The sequence below is a fragment of the Cryptosporidium ryanae genome (assembly GCF_009792415.1).
Source record: "Cryptosporidium ryanae isolate 45019 chromosome Unknown contig_17, whole genome shotgun sequence".
Classification (NCBI taxonomy): Eukaryota; Apicomplexa; class Conoidasida; order Eucoccidiorida; family Cryptosporidiidae; genus Cryptosporidium; species Cryptosporidium ryanae.
In genome coordinates, this window is record NW_027125568.1 from 30,380 (window position 1) to 53,075 (window position 22,696).

Consider the following 22,696-nt stretch of genomic DNA (forward strand, 5'->3'; position numbering starts at 1 on the left):
ATTTTTTTTTAGTGAATTTAATAGGATTCAATTTCTCTATTTTAAATAAAAAAAATTATAAGTCAATTTTTGTGTTTGTTTATATGGATTACTGTTTTTATCGATTAATAGGTACATTTTCATTTTTCTATTCATTTTTTAAAAATACTAAAAAAATCAACTAAAACAGAAACCGCGCCACTCTTTTTTCCTTTTTTACTAAATTCTCGTTGAGAGTATGTATAAAGTTAGATATGAAAAAGACGCAAGAGTACAAGGAAATGGGTTTCCCTTGTGCGTCAATAATAGGAGGTTACAGTTTCTAACATTTTTTTCGAGTTTGAAACCGTTATATTGTTGGTGCACAATAAGTTCGATTTTTTCGCTTATTACGATTATCATAAACTTCAGACGATCTGGGGGAGTGTTCACAAATTTATTTTATGTGTTAATTTATAACTTAACTGGGAATATAGTTTTTTTCCTGTTACTACTGAGTAGAATAATTAACATAACTAGTGAACTGTACCTAACTTCATCTGTTACGTTGTTCAATGATTTAGTATTAACTATTCCAAGATATGTGCTTTGGGAATTGATTTTCACGTCTAGATGGATTTGGTTATCTTTAAACTATTTTTCTGCAACATATTCGATAATTAAATTATGGAATTTATTAACCTTTTTTTCGGTTGAACTTAATCCGTTCCTTGGAATATTTTTCTTTACAACTAGTGGTTTATCTTTCGTCCGTTATTTCGGAAAGAATCAAAACATTTTCCTCATATCTTCACAAAAATATCTTAAGAACTTTTCTAAAATGGATTTTGTTGATGATGATTTTTATTTGAGAAGTTATTTTAGGTTTATTAAATGTTTAATAACCAAGGGTGGAGAGGGAAATATCGTTAACATAATTATTATTACGGGGTTGTCATATTTAATTGCATTTCCATTTTATATAGTTGGAGTTGGAATTCCTGGTGTTTTGAGATTTTTTCAACTGACCATTAGATTATTTACATTCGATGTTGTTTCTAAAAAAATAGAAACAACACTGCATGCATTATTTTTAAAGCATCTCACATCATTTTTTGTAGTTTCATTTTACTGGTATTGTGTTGAATTACAATCATCAAACTTTAGGTCATTGATATTTTCAGGAACATCAGAGAAGATTTTGACAAAAATTTCAATTTTCGCACGAGATGAAATGTCAATCGAATTTATTCCTACATGTGATTTTATGAAATTTGTTGGTAATATAGGTAAAAAGGTTGTTTTATGTCAGAAGAAAAAGAAATTTGAATTGGGAAAATCAATATATAATTTTTGTATATTTTTATGTTCATTAATAACATTTCCTAGTTTTTTTACAATATTGTTCTTTTATATTAGAAATAGACTATTGAATGTAAAGAATTATGAAGAAAGAAGTCTTGAAAATAATAAAATGAATATTTTTCGAGAGTGGTCAGAATACGAGTATAGAACACTTCATGTTATTGAAAGATTGAAAAAGCAACTTGAAAATATTTTTTCTACAGTTCTTCTGTTAGATTCCTCAATACAGACTAAATTTACAGCTATAGGGAATGTTGATTTACAGATAGACATACAATCAATTCTCGGACTTGACAGAAAATTTTCGCCTTCACACCTAAAAATTGATAATTGGTTCTCAAAATCAGTTGAAATTGATAAAATAAAAGAAAATAACAACAACATTGCTAGAGGCATAAATGATTGGTGGTGTTGTAATATTTTACTTTCAAGAAAGCTAAATAATCCCTGTGTATCAACCCCAAATATTGGAAGAACAATCTCTCCTAATTGGAATATTTCAAATTCTATAGTTAGTCAAAGAAATGAAATTTTCGTGTTTTTATTGAATAAAATGAAAAATGGATCCCTCCAGAATAAAGATGAAGAAGAAAGAAAAAATAAATTATGCTTAGAGAACAAAGAAAATATTTCTAGTGAAGAAATTATGTTACAGACGTTATTTTTAATGCAAGAAATGGCTCTAAATACAATTGACATATCTATACTATATATTTACTGCTACCATCGATTCTTAGCAAAGAGTTGTGCTTTAAATGGTTTTAGAAATGAATTAAACTTAAATAATATTCACCAATTCATAAGTATTTCATCAGAAGTTAGAAATCAGATAAATTGTGCATTAGAGTTGGGAATACTTAATTCCCCATATATACACCCAATATTTGAACAAGATGTACTTAGATTATTTAGAAGCTTGGATGATTCCGTTGAACTTTTGGCCTTTACTATTTAACCAATGTTTAAATTTAGATCAGTTGCGGTTATAATTTCGCGCTTTTTCGACGTGACATTGAAGTAATTTTTCACGCATGTCACTAGTGGACTCAGAAGTTTATTAGTAGTTAGCTTTGTAAAATATTAATAATGTTTTCACAGAAAGAAAATTTAAGTTCAAACTTAAATAAAGGGGAATTTAATCATACATTTAATCCATTTTCCAAAACACTCAATGAGATTACTGAGAAAGCGGAAAAAGTAAGGTCATTACTTGAGAAGAGGCAAAGAGATGATGCTATAAAAGTGTTAATTTCGAGTTCAAGAAACGAGTTGATATCACTTAATAATTTTAAATCAGAAATAATGACTGAAAACCAAAGTTCAATTGAGAAAGTCATTGGAATTGTTGAAAAAAAACTGGATGATTATTTAGTAAAAAATGAAGCTTTGATCAAGTTAAATATAGATCAATGCGTTGAAAAGAGTGAGGTTGTATTTGAACAAAAATTAGAAAGTTTTTTAGAAAGAATTTTGTCTCCAATAAATATTATCAACACTAACAATGAACAATTGTGTTTAAGTCTTGGTGAACAAAAAAATGATATTTCAAATCATTTTATTGAGTTAAATAAATCGATTAATGACAAAAATGAATGTATTAACGAGTTTTTAAAGGTTGAATTTAACAAGAGGAATGAAAAAGAAAATAGTTTATACCTTTGTCAACTAAGGGTAATCCAGAAACAGTATGAATTAATTATTAGGGATTTGAGAAAAAGAAACACTATTTTGGAGAATGACATACGATCAAAGTTAATTAATGAAGAGGAGTTGGAAAATAAAGTAAGATTAATGAATATTAAGATAGAAGAACTTTCAAATTTAGTTAAAAAAAAAGATATTGAAATATCTACTCTGAACTCAAAATTAAATAAAGTGCAGGAGAATAACATCAATCTAATAAATGATATTAAGAAACTTAAAATGAAGAACGAAGGAATGATTAACATATTTAGGGAGAAAGTTGAGTTGTCTAAAAGAAGATATATTTCCTTTGGAAAAGGTATTTATAATCTAGAATTTGTAGTTAAAAAAATCAGATATAAGCAAATAGAAACTGCGTTTATTGCCATGAAAAGTAATCCTGAAACTCTTTTTCCAATTAGATTAGCTGATAATGAAAATTCAAATAATAAGGTCGAATATTTCTCAAAACTAATTGGAGAGAGCAATCTTTATAGTTTAATTGAAGTTGAAAAGGAGATAAAGGAACAAGAAAAAGAACAGAACATGATAAATAGATTATTAAATGTTATAGGAGAGGGCAATTTTTGTCAATTAATTAGTTTTATAAATATAATTGGTAAAAAAAAGAATGAAATGTTAAGAATAGCATTTCTTGGTTTAAAAACACAATAGTTAGAACTTAAATAGCAATACATTTTAAGTTGTTATATATGAATCCTTTAGAACCTGATCTGAATATCCTGTGTACTTGTAATTTATGATAGAAATAGAAGCTAGTGAAAAAAATGTTAAAAATGAATATATGAATATCATTACTGGTATTGGTAGTAATTCAATTAGAATAGTTGCAAATGCAGCAGTTAACCAAAAAAATACAAGTATAAATGGAATGAATGTATAATATAGTTGTTTTAAAATATTATTTGATATTATTTTTGAGATTGTTGGGATAATTCCAAAACCGTATGAAGTCGTTGCTGCTAAAAATGCTATTATCACTATTTTTTTAATAACACTCCCTTGGTTGTAGTAATAAAGAAAAAAACATATTGATGTAAGAGATGCGAGATTTAATATTAAGCCAAATAAAAGAAGCTTTCTGCTACCAATGTAGACTTCAAAAAATATACCTGAGAAAGTAAAAATAACCAAGAAACATCCACTCAGAGCTATTATTATTGCAGAAAGATTGTGGTTAATATTCAAGTATTGTGTAAAAATTTTACTGCTCATTGTTAAAGGCACGAAACCAGTAGACACTCCTGTAAATATAACAATTAAAGTGAAAATTAAAGCCATTCTAAGAGATGGATCAGTAAATATTTTGAACAAATTGGGCTTTGGCGAATTGACTCTACTTTCGTCTATTAGCTGTTTCATTATTTTTCTCGTGTCAACGACTCCATAAATTTCTCTCACAATCTCTTCCGCTCTACTAATATCTCTCATTTTAATATAATATAATGGAGTTTCATCAAACTTTTTAAAAAAAAAGATAATTAATAAGGATACTGATATGATAAGTGGTATCGAGAACAATATTCTTGTTGATATCGTTGAACATATGTGATATTTATACAGTTTAATTATTATTTCATTTTTATTTGAATATTCTTTGCTCAACAATTCTTTGTAATAATTTTGAAGATTAATAAGTAATTTATAATTAATATTAACTGTTAGAAATTCTTTAATGAAATATTTAATAAAAGAAGGTATTATATTACAAAGTAAATAACTCAGCAAAACACCGCAACAAAACATTACCTTGTGTAGAGCTAAAAATAAATTCTGATTCTGCTTATTTGTGAGTTCTTGTATATATGAAGGAACCAATAAAAAAGATATTCCAACTCCAATTCCACATAAGAATCTTCCAAGCGAAAATATTAACAAATTCCTTTTGACACATAGTAAAGAACCAATTGCAAAAAGTAAAAATGAAACTAGCAATGTCTTGACCTTCCCAAGGCAATTTGAAATAATAGCTTCAATTAAAGAACCAATAGAAGAGCCAAAAAAAATTGAAGAGTTTACAATTTTCATTATAGATCTCTCTATTCTTGAAGTTCCAGAAAATATCAAAGACTCGGAGTTCTCTTTCAAACTCACAGAACTCGGAACCAGGTAATGAACCAGCATTTCCCTTTGTACATTTGTCACGCCAAACGAATAACCAACTATTAGTGACAACAAACCCACTACAAGTAGGCGTCTTTGGCAATAACTAAAGAAAGAGAACCTCATGGATAAAAGAAACTTGACTAAAAATAGGGCGGTAAAGATTAACATATCCTATCATCTAACAAACAGATACGTAACTAAGTGGTTCAAAAATCACCCTCGTAATGCACTTCTTCATCATCACCATCAGCAACTTCAATACCAACCTCTTCATAATCCTTCTCTAATGCTGCAAGGTCTTCCCTTGCCTCGCTAAATTCACCCTCTTCCATTCCCTCCCCAACGTACCAATGAACGAATGCTCTTTTGGAGTACATCAAATCGAACTTGTGATCCATTCTATTAAAAACTTCAGCAATAGCAGTGGAATTTGATATCATGCAGCATGCACGCATCACCTTCGCAAGATCACCACCAGGTACAACAGTCGGCGGCTGATAGTTAATTCCACATTTAAAACCGGTTGGACACCAATCAACAAACTGAATTGTCCTCTTTGTCTTTATAGTAGCAACCGCAGCATTAGTATCCTTGGGTACAACATCACCCCTGTACATAAGACAACATGCCATATATTTTCCATGCCTTGGATCACATTTGGCCATTTGATTTTGTGGCTCAAATACAGCGTTCGTAATTTCCGCTACACTTAATTGCTCGTGGAAGGCTTTCTCAGCAGAAATTATGGGAGCGTATGAAGAGAGCATAAAGTGAATTCTCGGGTATGGGACCAGATTTGTTTGAAATTCGGTAATGTCTACATTCAAAGCACCATCAAAACGTAAGGATGCTGTTAAGGAAGAGATAACTTGCGCTATTAAACGATTCAAATTAGTGTATGCTGGCTGTTCGATATTCAAGTTTCTTCTGCAAATGTCGTAGATTGCTTCGTTGTCCAACATTACCGCAACATCAGCATGTTCCAAAAGGGAGTGGGTTGATAAAACAGCATTATACGGCTCAACAACTGCGGTGCTCAATTGGGGTGATGGCCAGGTACAGAAATTTAGTTTGGACTTTTTTCCATAATCAACCGATAATCTTTCAAGTAGAAGAGTGCCGAGTCCAGCACCAGTTCCGCCACCTACAGCATTGAACATAAGGAAGCCTTGAAGTCCTGTACAATTATCTGCCAACTTGCGAATTCTATCCAGACAAACTTCAAGTATCTCCTTACCAACCGTATAGTGCCCTCTAGCAAAGTTATTTGCAGCGTCTTCCTTACCACTAATAAGTTGTTCAGGATGGAACAGTTGTCTGTATGTTCCACTTCGTATTTCATCGACGACAGTTGGTTCAAGGTCAACAAAAACAGCCCTTGGAACATGTTTACCTGCTCCAGTCTCACTAAAAAATGTGTTGAAAGCGTCATCAGAAATCCCCATATTTTGTTCAGACATAGGCATTGTTCCATCTGGGTTAATACCGTGTTCCAAGCAAAATAACTCCCAACAGGCATTACCTATTTGTATTCCTGCCTGTCCAACATGTATCGAAATAACTTCACGCATTTTGAAATAACAATTTCAAATGTTTTATACAGAGATCCTAAATCAGTATTCTGAGAAGAAACCAATGATGAGGTATGTCTTCAGAGAATAGTGTTCAATCTGTAATTTAATCAATAAACAAAAATACCCTTTAGTACAGTTTGTGTGGGGTTGTCCACTCTGGTGTGGGGTCAGGACAACTGTGGGATAAGGCGGGAAAAGCTTTCTTAGTGTTACAGGGATGTTGAGTTAACTTTACGCGGATAGGCCTATACATACTTTAAACAATAAACATTATATTCGAGCACTAAGTGGTTTCTAATAGCATGCAAATTTTATTGTATGCCTTAGTCTTTTTTCTAAATGATACGCTAGTCATTCCGCAAATAGTGTATATCATCTTAGATATCTTCAGCAAAAACGATCCACAAAGTCTATTTATCTCCCTGGTTTCAATAACTCGCTTATATGAGCATTTACTTTGGTCTTTATCCGGAGTTTGCTGTTCAAATATGCACTTGAGAATATTATCAAGTTCATTTACTCCTTGTTCTGACTCCGATTCAATCAATTCGTTAAATTTGTTTATTTGAAGAAAACCGGTTTCGAGCATTTCCCTTATCATGAGATTGCATCCCAGCAAATTTCTCTTGGTAACAACTATTGAGTTTACATCTTTCTGCCCGTTTTGAGTCATACACCTGTCAATCTCAATATATTTAGAAATGTAATTTAAGAATTCAATCCTTGGAGCTGTTAGAATTTCACTAGTTATGTTTTTGGCGGGATGAATAAAAAATAGCCAGGGTTTAGATAATCTCAATAAAGTTGATTCTTTGCTTTCAGTTAACTCTTTGGGTGGGTGAGTCATACAAATTCTACAATTTTCGCTTGAAAGTAGTACAAGAATCAGCTGCCAAGATGCTGTTATGGGTATGTTCAAACCCAAAGTAACGATTTTTTCTTCAAACCTGTTTAGTTTAATATTCACAGCATTTTCAATATTTTCACCTTTAACGCATATTAAATTTATAATAAAAAAAATATAAAGACAAAATTTCGACTTCGTAATGTTTTCCTTTTTATTCATTTTATTTAATTTTTTTCCCCAGTGAATTCTGGAAAAAATAGATCTAAAAAAATGTCTTTACTGAAGATAGTAACGATTTCTGATCAATTAATTATTTAATATTTCTTTTTTCTAAAGTTTTTAGTTTAAGTGTAAATTTGTAAATAAATTATAATTATTGAAATTTGACAGCGTTTAAACTTAAAATTAAAAGATACTCTTCGGGAATGTTTAATGAATCTGTTTGATTTCTGTTTACTGATAGGTTTGTTTTATTTCGAGAAAACATTGCGCCCTCTGGTTTTTTATTTAAAACAATACAAAACAATTTTATTTGAATATACGAAACAGGGTGATCACATACTGATTTTAATTTTACATCTTTACATTCAAATTGAATTGATGTAATCGGGAGATGCAAAGTATATTTAATATAAATTTCAATTAAAAAGAATATTTATCTTATGCAAGTTTCGTTTTTCGAAATTAAGTATGTTTTATCTTATTTTTAATATATTTAACTGAGTGAAAAGATGATTATAAAATAAAAGGATCAATGTAATAATTAAAAATAAATCATTAACTGAATACTTTTATGAATGACCTATATATATGATTATTACCTATTTTGTACAATCTAAGTTGTATACATTTAATAGACAGGCAAATATATATTGTTTATATTAAGGAATGTTATTTAACAAATATCCCATAAATATTCAAATTCGCCACATAATTTCAGACAACACAAAGCGGCAGAGAGAGGAAATGAACTAATGCTAATTAAGTCTTCAACATACCTACAATTTTTCAAGGGATCACCATAAGCAACCGCACCTATAAAAAACGTTATTGCAGTTGATTTGCAGACTCTAGAATTATCGCCTTCAGAATAAATTCCAGAAATCATTGTTCTTAGATTGTTTAGCTTTCCATTTATAGATAAACCAAACCTTTTTCCACCTGCTGGAAGTACTTTTTCTAAGTCATTTTTTATCATTTGCATCAAAACAACATTTTCTTCCACTGCCATAACTTTTCTCTTAACCAATAAATTAACCATTAGAATCGAAAACTCCTTAAAACTTCTCGGTATAGATATTTGTGGATTAACCTCAATTAATACGTTTCCGGTCGTCCTTATATAGACGAGTAGCTTACCACTCTTATTTAAGGGTGAGTCTAATAAAGAGAGTAGGCATTGATGAACTATGTCAGGTCTAATATTCATTAATAATTCCTCCTTAGAAAATATATTTTGTTTGCATGATGAACAGTATTCCTCTAACTTTTTCTTTGGGTGGTCAATACCATTTAAAAGCTCTAATGACTTATTTTTTTTTTCAAATAATTCCAAACAACTAAGAAAAAATGAAAAAAATTAAAGAAAAAAAAAAACTTACGCCTGATCAAGTATAACTATCAACTTTTGTTCATTTTTCCATCTAGAAATGTCCCTGGGAATTGATATAGTGTTCGAAAACATTTTTTTCAATAATCAAGAGTGAATATGTCAAAATCTGATGGGCGCTCTTACCTTTTGTTTTAGATTCTCATTAAAGCATTGATGGAGGAAATAGTTCGTAGAAATAAAATAAGAAAATTGCCTTCAGATAGATCCACTTTAAAAAGTGCAAGTATATGTATTTTATTATTAAATTCGTAAGTTTCGATTTTTTTTTGAATTGAATTTGTAATTAAGTTCCGCTTTATAGTACATTGTATGTTAACAAAAATAAAAATGAAAAAAGGGAATTGATCACTGAAATAAACTTATTTGGGAAAGAATCTCAGTCAATTGGAGAGAGAGAGGTGAGACCGGATATAATACATAATTCTCTTTTGATGCTGCTTGATAGTCCACTTTGTAAAGCAGGGTATCTATCAGAGATTATTATTCTTAATCAGGACGGAAAGTTATTAAAAATCGACCCTAAGTTTCGTGTCCCAAGATCATTTAAGGTATTTAGCAAGGTTTTCTCTGAGTTCCTTTCATCACCTAATGGCGAGCTCAGGCTTCCAGATGGGATGGTAGTCTTAAGTATTAAAAATGAGACAATAGAAGAATTTTTATCTGGTACAGAAGTAGTAGTAGGATTTTCAAGAGTCGCAAAGAGGGAGGATTTCCAAGAGTTTATGAAAGAGAAGATTAAAAATGTATTAAACAACGAAAATATTAAAAAATTAATTTTTGTTATTGGTGCAGCATCTAAAGGTTCGGTTTGTGATATTTATAGCTCTTTTTATTCACATTACATATCAATTTGTGATATTAGTATGCCAACATATATATGTTGTTCAAAAATATGTAGTGAATTGGAAGAGGTACTCGAAATACTTTAGATAGATTTGGTATTATTAACTTCAAAATTTGACCTACGTTTCAAGTAACTTGGAATGGATTTCAAATGCCTGACATTCTTTCTCATAATAATATAATACAGGAACACAAAGTGTTAGAGTTGAGGTGACACCAATCCAAATAATTTGTCCTCCAGTAATTGAGGCCTTTTTTGCAAAAAGACGAAATTTATCCTATAAAAGAGGTTATTCTCGCGTTAATAGAGAAAGTGTAAATGTCACTTACCTTAAATAATGACATATTTTTTTTTTACAAAAGATACAATAAAATATTAAAATATATTTTTCGGTGATGTGTTATTTACCAAAGGTTGCTCTAAAAAATTTATTAGTTTTCTTCTCAATATGATGATACTGGTCTTTAATTTTTAGCGCAATTTTTCATTTAGATCGTTTATCAGTCTTAATTTATATTTCTCATACCAATTAAGTGTATTTGAAATTACTTCAGAGATTGGAGTATTCTCAAATGATTTATTCTTTACTTCATAATCTTTTTCTTTAGGAGGCATTTTGATTTCTACTAATTTTTTAGACAAGAACCATAAATCCATGTTCTCGTCATATTTTATAAAATAGTTGTCTTCCAAATAATCAGTATCCATACTTTTATGTGTTTCACTAACGTCATAAATTGTGTTGTAATTGGTTTTCTTGTTGTCTAGTTTATTCTCTGATGTGATTTGTGTAATTTCATCAATAAAGTAGTTGTCTATTTGAGAACTGATTTCATTTCTTTCAATGGAAGATGGGATGTTGTTATCATTTTGGATTATAATAAAACTTGGCTTGTTTTCAACAGCATCATGTTGTGTAAAATTATATTCATCAATTGCATAGATCCTTGTACATGAGCAAAATGATCTTTTATGTTGCCTTATTTCGCCACTTTTTTTTCCGAGTTCTGAAGGCATTATTTTCGCCTTTTTTTTTATTTTGCGATTATCTTCTTCTTTATACAAATTTTGATCATTACTTTTGTTATTCATTGAATTTTTTAACTTCATATGAAATTTACTATCATTTCTTGTATGTGAATCCATGCTAATTTTTTTAATTTGATTTTCACTTTCTGAAACAAATTCACTCAAATTTGTCGGAGAAATAATATTATTTTTCTCACATTCAAAATTTTCATTGTACAATTTTTTGCTCTGGTATCTAAATTCTATATTTATCTCTGGGTCAACTCCATCTGAAACATCATATCCTGTTTTATTGAAAGCTACAAATGAATCTTCAGATTTAGATAATATTTTAGAGGCTTCAAAATTCATTTCAAGAAATATTTTAAATTAGTGTTTTAGAATAAAAACTATAACATTAATCTACAATAAAAGAATTCTCATGGTATTTGTCTTTATATCTTTTAACATTGAGAAAATACTTTATCTGTTTTCTTATCACACAAATTCTCACACTAAAAATCGGGAGAAATTAAGAAAAAACAAATATAAGGTCTAAACACGATTTTTATCTAACAGACTCAAAACTTTTAAATATAAAAGTTATGATATTCTCAATTTTATACTTTTTGAAAAGCTTTGTTTATAGGCGTACCCTATTTATTATCTAAATAAAGTAATCCTGACATATGGCGCATTTGTTGACTTGTCATATACTGCCCAATGTAAGGTGGATAAAATGAGATATAAAATTGTATTACTTTTTTTTGTAATATTAATCTGTTATAGTCAAATTTTATGTAGCTGTAGTGACGATTATAGATATAAATATTGCAATAGTCACACTGATAGAGATAAAGTAAAATTTTTTGATGTTTCAGTGTCTCTTGCTCCAGAGGTTGAAACGTTTTCGTTGATTAAGGAGCATGTTAAAGCTATCAGAGAGTACATTGAGTGTTCAGATGAATTGAATATAACTTCTTCTATTCAATATAATGATACAAGTTACCAAATTGAGGATGAAATCATGTTTATGGAGTCATTCATCTCTTTTTCTTCGCAATCAAATATGACGACACCATTTTCAACAAATGGAGTAACAATAGATACAATTTCAGAGGAAGTAAACAACTGCAAGCTAACGAATCTACTTGAAGTTAGTAGTGATGGTATGGAAGAGTCAATTAGAAACCACCTTATTACAAAAGTAATTCCTGAATTTGACCATATTAATAGGACTATTACTGTAATACCATGGAATATGATAAATAATACCATAAACAATTTAATTCCTGAAATACAGAGAATATCTTACAAATTGTCATTGATTTGCACATCAATTGGCATGAATATTGACTTAATTAAACATTATTCGAGTAACAGAGATGTTAAGAAGTCACAGTGGGAGGCACTGCAAATGGCTTCTTTATCAAGAGGATATTTTAGATACATTATTGAAACACTGCCTTTAGCAGCATCGTTAATTTTAATATCTCCTAAATCAAAAGATGATTTTTCGTTTATTTCTGGGATGGAAATGAATTTATCTCTGGAATATCCTAAAAAATTAATTGACAAATTAAAGTATGGAAACATTGGAGTGAAGAATAACTTCAATTGCATTGACTTTTTCAGAGATAATGACACAAAAAAAACATGCGTAGTTTGTTCAACTTTATTTCTGACTTTATTTTCTCGCCTCCAATGTTATTTTTTAGAAACTGGAGTTTCCAGGGAGGTAATTCTTGGAGTAAGGTTGATTGAAGAAATACATTCACATATAGATCAATTGTATACATATGTTTTATCAATTTGGAATGGTTATTATTATAAATTGCACAAAAACAGTTCGCACTATATACCCCCAAAGCCTTTTATTTCATGGAAGGCACTTAAATTGAGGTTATATGATCAATTTAGGATTATTATGAATTTTCACAAAAAGGTTGAACAGTCGTCTACATTGGACTTGAATATTAATTCTTTGTTTTCAAAAAAGAAAAAGAAAGATACAGAAATAAATAATTATATAGAGCTTAAAGTGATGGACTCTATTTCTAATTTGGATGGTTTGAAGAATGATGAACTTGAAACTATTGAAAAGATTACTGACACTTATAATAAAATTGTTTCTGCAAGTGAGTATTCTCCGAAAGATATTTTATTTGGTTCAAATAATAAGTTAAGTAATTCATTAAATGCTGTTTCAATAATTATTGGGGCTTTTGTGGATGATGAATTTATAAACTTTGCCATTGAAAATATAAAAGAAATTAAATATGATATTTCGAGTAAAGAGTGTGGAAGATTACATCGTGAGATTAATTACACTGACTCTCAGCATTCTAAATTCATTGAAGTATTTAACAAATATTTATATTGTAAATACAAATTGGACATTCAAATAGCTCACCAATTTTCTTTGAAAAACAAATTTGAAATAATAAAACGTGCTCTAAGAAAAATTACAATTTCTTCAAGGAATTTATTATTCGAAAAATTAAGGGAGAGAAAAAACAAGATCAAAGTTAACGGATTTTCTGGGTTTCAAGTTTCATTTATTAAACTTTTATTACAATTTCAAATTATTTTAGGTATGACAAAAATAATTAAAACTAAGTTGAGGATGGTATCTAGAAATTTAAGTGGTCTAATTCCTGAAATTGAATATTGTGTATCAAGTCTTGAAAAATTCAAGATGAAGCTTGCGAGTCATATATTTAATGGAGAACATTATTATCGAATAAAGGGAATAAATAAGGATAAAAATAACGCTACCTACTTACTTTCACCACTTATAACTTCAATTGGACCTTCAATTATTGATTCCACTGGAGACCATTTAAAGAAAACAATAGATGAACTAAGATATAAAATATCTTTATTAGATAAATTTGTGACTCTTTCAAGAAATATACTACTTGGAAGAAGAAATATTCTTCAGAACTCTGCAAATAATCAAGACAAGAATTTACAGGTTTATTCAACGGCCCTCAGGATTTATGATAACAAGGACGAACTTTATGTTGCCAGTGAATTTATAAAAGTTGTATATAGAACACTAAAGAAAATAATAAGAACATTGACAAAACCATTAAGTGTTAGCAAAAATGAGATGGACTCAAATTTTATTGATTTTGGAATAAACGGTTCATGTAATTATAAAAATGATGTTTTTTCACTGAAAAATTCCGAGTATTTAGGTTGCAGATTATATGTAAAAATGACAGAAATGATTCAAGTTGACGAATTATATACTTTAATTCATAAACAAATTATAAAAACTGACAACACTGAAAGAAAAATATATTTTGAAATTAGTGGGTTATTCGATGAAATGTGGTCAGATTTTGAGGTAAAAGGTCAAAAACTGAATTTCAAAAGACTTTCTTCAAAACTGTACCTTTTGAAATCACTTTTGGAGAATGTGATTATTTTTAATGGGGTTTTAAAGAATTCTTTGGTACCTTACACACATGGAACTTATAACTTTTCATCTCTCTTTGATTTTCTCGTTGGTAATATTGAAGCCATTGAAGACTCAACGAAGGAAATCCCAATAATATATTTGCGACAAAAACTAAAAATGAGACTGAGAAAAATGGGTTTATTTATAAAGGCAATATTTGTAAGAAAAGAAAGAATAAAGAGAGAACAAAGGAAGAGTATAGAACGAGAAATAAAGAAACTCAGAAATATTCTACTTGGATTGGAACCGCATGTTATAAATATTGATATATCATTTAAAGTAAACATAGAAAACTTGAATTTTATAAAAATAGAGTCGATGAATAGAATTAAAAAACTATTTTATCTTTATATTCATTGTATTTATTCAACTCTCACCAAAATTATTTCAACTGGAAAAGTTAGTAAGCACATTACATCTGAAGTTGGGGATGAATGGAACAATTTTATTCAACAACTAGAAGTTGTTAAAAATTCAATATTAAATCAATTGAAAGCTATCCTTGTAAGTTTTTATTTTATAACATCACAACTTATAATAACTACTTTTGAAGCCACTTTTTATTCAGAATTTAGAGATTAGAAGCGCGGCAAACAAACTGACTAAGCAGGTTATTATTAACCAGGTAGGTTTTCAAAAAAGGAAAATAAAGTACAAATAAATTTTAATTTTAGGGTAAGCTCATATCAGAAATAGAAAATTACAAGGAAAACTGGCTTTAAACATTAAAACTAGAATATTTGTATTAATACTGTTTTTTTAAAGATATTTTGTACACACTTTACGTATCTTGCGGTAAATAAATACACGCAGGAGAAAATTTTCCACTTACTCAAGAATAATGAAGGTGGAAAAGGTAACAATAAAAAATGGAGAAATATGCAGAGGTGTAGCTGAAGTTGGTACATGTAATAGAAATGATGCTCCACTACTTCCGCTAAGTAGCACCTTAAGACAAGCGCAGGAAAGGAGCTTTTTTTTAAGAAAGTTTTTTGGAGTTTCATTACTTTTTTTGGTACTGGTCATCTCCTTTACATTTGTTGGATTTCTGTTATTTTTTTTGAAGAGTACTATTTTAATGTATTTGTTCCATCTTTTAAATTTCATTATTTCATTATTTATGAGTGAATGTTTTCGCACATACATTGCTTATAGATTAGTTGATAACAACATCGAGGAGAAGAACAGGTTGAAGTCGTTTCTTTCCTTAAATCCGATGCTACTGTTGTCTTCAATAGACTATATATCACTTACTATGATGGCAGCCACTTTTTTACTTTTGGGAATGCCAATGTTGAACATAAATCAAACTGTAAACTACGAGAAGTTGCATCCAGGATGGAGAAAGTCGTTAGTTGCACTTTCTGGACCTTTTTTTTTCTTTCTATTCGGTGGATTCCTCGGGATAATTTACAATGTTGTGGTGCTTTGTTCAGATGCACACAATTTTGGAGGATCTATATCTCAGGCCTTATATTTAGGTGTGAGATTATTAGCATTTCTAACAATAATAAACATCTTACCATTCCCACCAATATTAGACGGGTTTAGAGCAGTTTCACCGTACCTACCTGATTGGATAAATTCAGAGATTTCAAACGCAAAGAGTACAATATTGTTTCTTATATTATGTACCTTGCTTTTTATTTTCATTGCTCAATCAAAGTTGATAGCTGACATTGTAGATATTATTGTTTCAGAATTATACAAGGTGAGAATTTAAAAATAATCTGTATTATCTGTTTATATTGTTATTTAGATATTTAATATTTTAGTTTTTTGTTTATTTTTTTCTTGCAATCTTCATTGTGGAAATTGCTTCCTTTGTTCGCGCCAGATGAAAAAGTTTATTCGGGTTCTTTTGGATTATGAAAAAACATCCATGACGAATCAAGGCAAGCTCATACATTTCGAGGTAGAACCAGTTAAACATGGTGAAGAAGCAGATCAAAACGCAAATGTAAGGTTCGAAGACATTCCTGTAGAATGCGTTTGTCCTTTTTGTAAGGAGGAGGTTGTAACACAAGTTGAGTTAGAGAGTTCCTGGTTTACCTATATTTCCTCTTTTACATTATTTATATTATTTGGTTGGATAAGCTGCCCAATTTTGCCGTTAATATGGTCTCTTATACAAGATTCAGTTCATACCTGTCCAAGGTGTTTAAATAAAATTTCAAGAAACAGACGTTTTAAATGTCCCTCGATAAAATCAGAGATTATGACTTTGAGATGTGGAAGCTGTGCTGTTGTTTTAACTAGAAAATATGTGTTGACCATTTTATCTATTTTTATTACTATTATTATGTTCACTACTCTAAGAACCCTTTTAAGAACATATGGACTTCCGGATGTTGAGCACGGCCCCCAAATTGACAATACCTGGATGATGTTTATAGAATCATGTGGTGTAAAGTCCTATCTTGGAAATCCAATTCGTGCAGTAAAGGAATTTGAGGATAATTATCAGTATAAAACTGTTTTTTGGACAGGAAGAGTTATAAAAGTTCAGGAGGGATTTTGGAGAAAGCATTTTATTTATATAGGAATGAACCCACCACAAGTAGTGACAAATACAGGAACCCCTGTACCAGATTTGGGGCTTACATTTAATGAAGAACTATTCCCACAAATTTCTAAGATAAAAGCAGGCGATTTAATTGATTTTAATGCAACTTTGGTTGAATTTGGGAAACGTGGTCATCCACATTTTGGTCAAATGTGGAACTTTACCAAGGCGGAAGATGAGTTAAATATTATTGACTTCTTATTGCCTAAACAAAAAAGTTTATTACTTATGATTCCGTTAATTGAAATGATGAACCAGCTTAGTGATCAACTTACAAAACCAACTAATATCGATGAAGTTCATAGATTACCTGATCCATCTAGTGACGATGGCGACGGTGTGAATCGAAATAGCAAATTATTACAAATGAGCATTAGTATAGAACGAGAGCCTGAAGATCTTAGTGAAAAGAAGGTCTTAGAGTTTGAAAGTGAACAAGACCCTAGTAATAACTAGTTTTTTAGGTTATTTTTGACTATCCTGATGATAACTCTATATTTTAAATTTTATTCTACCCCTTTCTCAATCAAACACATTGAACCAATGTATTAGTTTTCGCCACTATGGCTCCCTGTAAGCAGGTATCTTTGTATCCTAAATCTTAGAAAGAGGTTGTGAATTGTAAGAAATTAGAGTGGTAAATATATTGGATATATAATAGAAACAATGGAAAAGAGTAGTTAGATATAGATTAGTCTAAGAGTTTATTGTAAACAAAGCTAAATTAGTATTTCTTTTTTGATGAACGTGATATTGAATACGACTTGGATTCCTCTGAACAAGTTGCATTGCAAAGTGACGTATTATTTGTATGGTTTTTTTTAGCGTGTGGGACTTTATTTTCAGCTCCAAGAAAAGGTATTTTTAAACGATTACATATTGAACTTATAATAACGATAGAGAAATCGAAAATATAGAGGGTATTCCAAACGGAAATAAAAACAAGTATTGCAAATTGAAATTCTGAAAAGTGGTCTATAATTATATTTCCAAATAGAAGTGTAACCGACGAAAAATAAAATGGGATTAAGGGCCAGTGAATAAAAGGTAATTGTTCATGAGTAAATGAAGAGACATTCATTCTCAATGCTATTGTTGAAGTGCTTGTAGTAATTATAAATATACATAAATTGGGATATATCAAACACACATCAGAAAATAAAAACAATACTTGGAAGAGTACATGACACAACGCTCCACAAACTTCAAGTGATGCGTTCCATCTCTGATAGGAAGTCCTAAATGTATTAAATCCAGTTTTTACGTCATTTATAAGGGTATATATACCAGTTAAAATCAAAATAATAATGAATATATCAACAAATTTTACATTATAAAACATTCGATATGATAATATTATATCACCAAATATAGACGAAAAGATGAGAAAGAATATGATTAAAATCTGACTTTCAGTTACACCCAAATACTTTGAAGATGAACAACGAAATACTTTGCAATGGTTTTCTAACCATATAAATGATAATAATTTTAGCTGTACTATCGTTAAAAAAGTGAAATATTTGTAAGACCAACCCATTTTACAGGAAGCGGAAAGTATATTTGCAAAAAAAATAGTTGTGAATGAATCTAAACCATGATCAAGGAGCTGTCCCAATGGAGAGCTTATGTTTAACCTCCTTGCACGCTTTCCATCAACCGCGTCAAAAGTCTGATATAAGAATAACAAAAACCCAATACATACAGAAACATTAACAGGTATAGAACTGTTCATCATTGGACAGTAAATCGTGACTATTATTTGTGCCAGTAGGGAACACAAAAAACCAAATATAGTCAAAAGGTTTGGTGATATAGAAACCGGAATAACCTTTTCAAAGGACTCCCAAAAAGGATTCATCAGGGAGTCCATAAAAGTGGCTCCACTGCTTTTATAGCAGTATGATTCCACATTCCTTAACCCGTTTTCTGTGATATGTCTCCCGAAAATACCATTTTTTGAGTTATCTTTTCCTATATATATGACCATTTTTTTCCACGAAAAGAGAGTTTTACGACACACTACCGCTCATTTGTGGACAAATAATAGTTACTTGACTTGTATTTTTGGGAATGAAAATGCAAAAAGTTAGAGGTTAAATTTTTTGTTATTTGGTGGAAAATGAACAGCTTTCTTGTTTAATTCATTAATTTCATTTTCAAATGATAAACCACATAACCATTAGAAACTTCTTTAGACAAGGAGTAAAAAAAACACAAATAGCCTTTGTTTTTGAGGGGAACCGTTAAAATTAATAGGTGGTGTGGAATACAGACTATGCCCGCAAAAAAAAAATATTCGGAGCTTGTATATTAAACTCTTCTTTTAATATTTATATATATAATGAAGGAGTTACGTTTTTTGTTGATTTTACTGATATACTTATTTGATATTGCTGTAGGAAGTTCATATTATGATATTCTAGGTGTGAGTAGAGACGCTTCCGACACAGAAATAAAAAAGGCATATCGCCAAATGAGTCTCAAGTATCATCCAGACAGAAATACATCTCCTGATGCGTCAGAAAAATTCAAAGAAATAGCCACTGCGTATGAAGTACTTATTGACTCAGATAAAAGAAATATCTATGATAAATACGGCGAAGAAGGATTAAAGCAACAAGGAGATGGATTTCAAGCAACTGATCCATTTGACTTGTTTTCTATGGGTTTTGGGAGTTTATTTGGAATGGGAAATGGAAGGGGTGGTGTTGAAACTGCTAGAGTTCCAGACACAATTTTGAAAGTTTTTTTGTCGCTTGAACAGTTGTTCTTTGGTGAATTACTTACAATTTCATTTAGCAGGCCTATTGTCTGTATTAACGCGAATGATTGCTTAAGTAATAGAAAGGACTGTGCAGGACCTGGAACAAAAGTATTTACACAGCAAATGGGTCCAGGGTTTATGGTACAACATCAGGTTAATGACCCGTCTTGTATTGGGAGGAAGAAAGGGTGGGATAAAAAATGCAAACAATGTCCTAATGGTCCAACAGAAATAGATACAGCACACTTGACTGTTTATATAGATCCAGGAATGAATTCAGGAGACACCATAAAATTTGAAGGTTCTGGGGAGCAAAGACTAACCTATGAACCAGGTGACCTTATTGTCGTTATATTTGAAGTTGAAAATAAGCGTTACAAAAGGATAGGAAACGATCTATATACTTCAATGGAAATAAGTTTATCAGATGCACTTCTTGGGTTCTCACTCCCTTTGAGATTTATAAATGGAGAAGACATAATTATAGATAGAAAAGAAATCACTTCATATGGAGAAGTAATTAAAATAGAGAAAAAAGGAATGCCAATTAGAAATACAGCAAACTTCGGCGATCTATTCGTAACTATCAAATTCAAAATGCCTTCTAAATTAAGTGATGAACAGAAAAACATTATCAAACAGGCGAATCTAGGAAATTAATTCGTTAATGTACTGATTACTTTAGTTAATAGCTAATATAGAGGCGGTGAAACAACCTAACGAACATATAAGCGTCAAAATAATGAGTATAACCTTTGTATAATACTTGTTCCAGGGGAGGTCATAATTGAATAACTTTAAATATACCAATAAAGGGAAAATTAGGCATATAATCGTCTCAAAGAACCCGGTTGCAACTTCGACAAGTAAAAGTAAATCATGTAATACGGTGGCTATGAAAATGGAAGAAGACAAAAAAATAAACACTATTATTCCTCTGAGTTTTATGTTAATATGTTCTTTAAGTTCAGCAAGTTCCCTTTCATTTGCATCAAAGTGTAATGTTGTTTGTTCAATACCCATTTCCAATTCATTCTGCTCGGAAACATCCCTATATATAATCGTGTTTGATGTCTTTCTTGATACAGTTGCATCAGGGTTTGTTTTATCTTTATATTGTTTATACAATTGAGGGCTACGTATATCAATTGTAGTGATACTATCCTCTAATAAATTATTTGTGTCCATACCTCCCTCAATATAAAAGAATGCAATATTTGGATTATAATAATCCCGTCTAGAGAAACTCTGGTCTTTAACGAATTTTTTTAATAGAAATTGATCGTTGGAAACCTCAATTCTTGCATTGCCTCCAATTATAAGGATTATATTTATTAGAGATGAGGTTGCTGCGTGTAAAGAGAGTGTACATGCAACCAAGTTTGAAACACTCAGAAATATCTTAGATAAAATAACCAAACTACTTCCATTATTATAATTAAGTACTACAGTCTGCATTGTCAACTCCCCAAATGTCAGATATGAAAAAACGGTGATTATAGAGAAAAGTGAAAAAATTGACAAAGAAACTGTGCCAGAAAGTATAAGTGTTCTTATTGTAGTCGGATTTGTCAATTCATATCCGGTTGCCGGAGAGTTCTCGTGATTAGAAAACGCAAAACATGAAATTGTTAACATTTTCATGCAGGAAACAATGCTAACGTCACCCTTCCACCAAATAACATTCCCACGTTCAATTAACGCAGCAAAACTATAATAGTACTTAACTACCGTTATGGAAAAAAAAATACCTGCAATTATTGATAGCCAACTTATATATCTAGTCGCTTGTAGTTCCTTTTTCAAAGAAAAAGGGAACATAAATGCTGCACAAATCACCATTAACGATACCTGGTTGTACGACACCCCTGTAGGAGATGTATAAGTTGAGAATGGTGGAAGTACTTGCTCAATACAAGAACACCAAATAATCAAAAAGCATGGTAATGTTACTGCCATAGCAAAAAATACCGGCAAATTAACAAATAATGCTATAATTTGTTTATATCTAGATAGTTTTTCTACGTTTACATTTTCTTTCGTATTTGGACTTTCTGAAACTTGTAGTAGAAAGGCTTTTAACAATGTATTACCATAATTGTCAGTTGAAAGGATTGCTGCAGAATTAATCAAGATAAACTGTGTCAGTGAGAGAACAAAACAGGAAAAGAACATTATTAAAAGCCCAATTATTATTCCTGTTTCTTTCATACAAGAAGGAAGCAGCAGAGCTGCTGAAGGAGAAATAGATGCCCATAATACAACAATACTTTGTGCTAAAGAACCTTTGGATAAACAATTATTACTGAAAACCAGATTAGTGGACTGTTCTTTATTATTCATCAATGTTCTAGTCCTTTCTTCAAGTCTAATTTTCCTCCGGGTAAAAGTGCTGAATAGACAAAGGTAAATAGAAGAAATACTTACCGCCTGGCAATATCAGTAGATTTCGAAATTAAGCATGGTAGATAACACTTTCTTTGTTATATATCAAATAGCATGTACCCTTTTAACTAGGATGAGCAAGGTTCTACTTCTAAATATAAATGTGTGTAGCAATTTTCCAGTTTACTTTACCATTGCTATTTCTTTTCTAATATTAATTATTATATCCGCAAGCGTTTCTGGATAAACTCCTAGTTCAATTAGCCTGATTAGTACTAACATTGACTCCATATCTAAACCAGTATTTAGAAGTTTAGATATGTCAGTTAATGTATCTAGAATTTCAGTGTTTATGTCGAGTTCACTCATTTAACAAAATTTATCAAATAGTAAGCTTACATACGGAATTGTGATTTAGCGCGTCTATAGATCGTGAGAATTTATGTGCAAGAGGAGAGTTAGATATACAAAAAAAATAACTTTAACTAGAT

At 30.4% G+C, this 22,696-nt stretch overlaps 13 protein-coding genes across 13 annotated transcripts; 6 read left to right on the forward strand and 7 right to left on the reverse strand.

Moving 5' to 3' along the window:
• Window positions 1–217: 217 nt before the first annotated feature.
• Window positions 218–2,278, forward strand: FG386_000748 (transmembrane domain protein; the record flags this gene model as incomplete). The annotated part of the gene is made up of 1 exon (XM_067340092.1): window positions 218–2,278. The coding sequence occupies one exon, from the start codon at window positions 218–220 to the stop codon at window positions 2,276–2,278; it is 2,061 nt and encodes a 686-aa protein (XP_067195900.1).
• A 131-nt stretch (window positions 2,279–2,409) lies between these two features.
• Window positions 2,410–3,681, forward strand: FG386_000759 (uncharacterized protein; the record flags this gene model as incomplete). The annotated part of the gene is made up of 1 exon (XM_067340103.1): window positions 2,410–3,681. The coding sequence occupies one exon, from the start codon at window positions 2,410–2,412 to the stop codon at window positions 3,679–3,681; it is 1,272 nt and encodes a 423-aa protein (XP_067195911.1).
• A 24-nt stretch (window positions 3,682–3,705) lies between these two features.
• FG386_000770 (sugar transporter) lies at window positions 3,706–5,151 on the reverse strand (the record flags this gene model as incomplete). The annotated part of the gene is made up of 1 exon (XM_067340114.1): window positions 3,706–5,151. One exon carries the CDS (start codon window positions 5,149–5,151, stop codon window positions 3,706–3,708), a length of 1,446 nt encoding a protein of 481 aa, XP_067195922.1.
• A 188-nt stretch (window positions 5,152–5,339) lies between these two features.
• Window positions 5,340–6,704, reverse strand: FG386_000781 (alpha tubulin; the record flags this gene model as incomplete). The annotated part of the gene is made up of 1 exon (XM_067340125.1): window positions 5,340–6,704. One exon carries the CDS (start codon window positions 6,702–6,704, stop codon window positions 5,340–5,342), a length of 1,365 nt encoding a protein of 454 aa, XP_067195933.1.
• Window positions 6,705–6,990: 286 nt separating this feature from the next.
• Window positions 6,991–7,773, reverse strand: FG386_000792 (uncharacterized protein; the record flags this gene model as incomplete). Its single annotated transcript, XM_067340136.1, has 1 exon — window positions 6,991–7,773. The coding sequence occupies one exon, from the start codon at window positions 7,771–7,773 to the stop codon at window positions 6,991–6,993; it is 783 nt and encodes a 260-aa protein (XP_067195944.1).
• Window positions 7,774–8,449: 676 nt separating this feature from the next.
• Window positions 8,450–9,238, reverse strand: FG386_000803 (uncharacterized protein; the record flags this gene model as incomplete). The annotated part of the gene is made up of 2 exons (XM_067340147.1): window positions 8,450–9,113; window positions 9,156–9,238. The coding sequence occupies 2 exons, from the start codon at window positions 9,236–9,238 to the stop codon at window positions 8,450–8,452; spliced, it is 747 nt and encodes a 248-aa protein (XP_067195955.1).
• An 81-nt stretch (window positions 9,239–9,319) lies between these two features.
• On the forward strand, window positions 9,320–10,095 carry FG386_000814 (uncharacterized protein; the record flags this gene model as incomplete). Its single annotated transcript, XM_067340158.1, has 2 exons — window positions 9,320–9,414; window positions 9,468–10,095. The coding sequence occupies 2 exons, from the start codon at window positions 9,320–9,322 to the stop codon at window positions 10,093–10,095; spliced, it is 723 nt and encodes a 240-aa protein (XP_067195966.1).
• Window positions 10,096–10,481: 386 nt separating this feature from the next.
• On the reverse strand, window positions 10,482–11,390 carry FG386_000721 (uncharacterized protein; the record flags this gene model as incomplete). The annotated part of the gene is made up of 1 exon (XM_067340065.1): window positions 10,482–11,390. One exon carries the CDS (start codon window positions 11,388–11,390, stop codon window positions 10,482–10,484), a length of 909 nt encoding a protein of 302 aa, XP_067195873.1.
• A 367-nt stretch (window positions 11,391–11,757) lies between these two features.
• FG386_000728 (uncharacterized protein) lies at window positions 11,758–15,069 on the forward strand (the record flags this gene model as incomplete). The annotated part of the gene is made up of 1 exon (XM_067340072.1): window positions 11,758–15,069. The coding sequence occupies one exon, from the start codon at window positions 11,758–11,760 to the stop codon at window positions 15,067–15,069; it is 3,312 nt and encodes a 1,103-aa protein (XP_067195880.1).
• Window positions 15,070–16,369: 1,300 nt separating this feature from the next.
• On the forward strand, window positions 16,370–17,509 carry FG386_000729 (uncharacterized protein; the record flags this gene model as incomplete). Its single annotated transcript, XM_067340073.1, has 1 exon — window positions 16,370–17,509. The coding sequence occupies one exon, from the start codon at window positions 16,370–16,372 to the stop codon at window positions 17,507–17,509; it is 1,140 nt and encodes a 379-aa protein (XP_067195881.1).
• A 268-nt stretch (window positions 17,510–17,777) lies between these two features.
• Window positions 17,778–19,043, reverse strand: FG386_000730 (ethanolamine phosphotransferase; the record flags this gene model as incomplete). Its single annotated transcript, XM_067340074.1, has 1 exon — window positions 17,778–19,043. One exon carries the CDS (start codon window positions 19,041–19,043, stop codon window positions 17,778–17,780), a length of 1,266 nt encoding a protein of 421 aa, XP_067195882.1.
• A 354-nt stretch (window positions 19,044–19,397) lies between these two features.
• Window positions 19,398–20,480, forward strand: FG386_000731 (DnaJ; the record flags this gene model as incomplete). Its single annotated transcript, XM_067340075.1, has 1 exon — window positions 19,398–20,480. One exon carries the CDS (start codon window positions 19,398–19,400, stop codon window positions 20,478–20,480), a length of 1,083 nt encoding a protein of 360 aa, XP_067195883.1.
• Window positions 20,481–20,501: 21 nt separating this feature from the next.
• Window positions 20,502–22,574, reverse strand: FG386_000732 (uncharacterized protein; the record flags this gene model as incomplete). The annotated part of the gene is made up of 2 exons (XM_067340076.1): window positions 20,502–22,188; window positions 22,393–22,574. The coding sequence occupies 2 exons, from the start codon at window positions 22,572–22,574 to the stop codon at window positions 20,502–20,504; spliced, it is 1,869 nt and encodes a 622-aa protein (XP_067195884.1).
• Window positions 22,575–22,696: the final 122 nt, after the last annotated feature.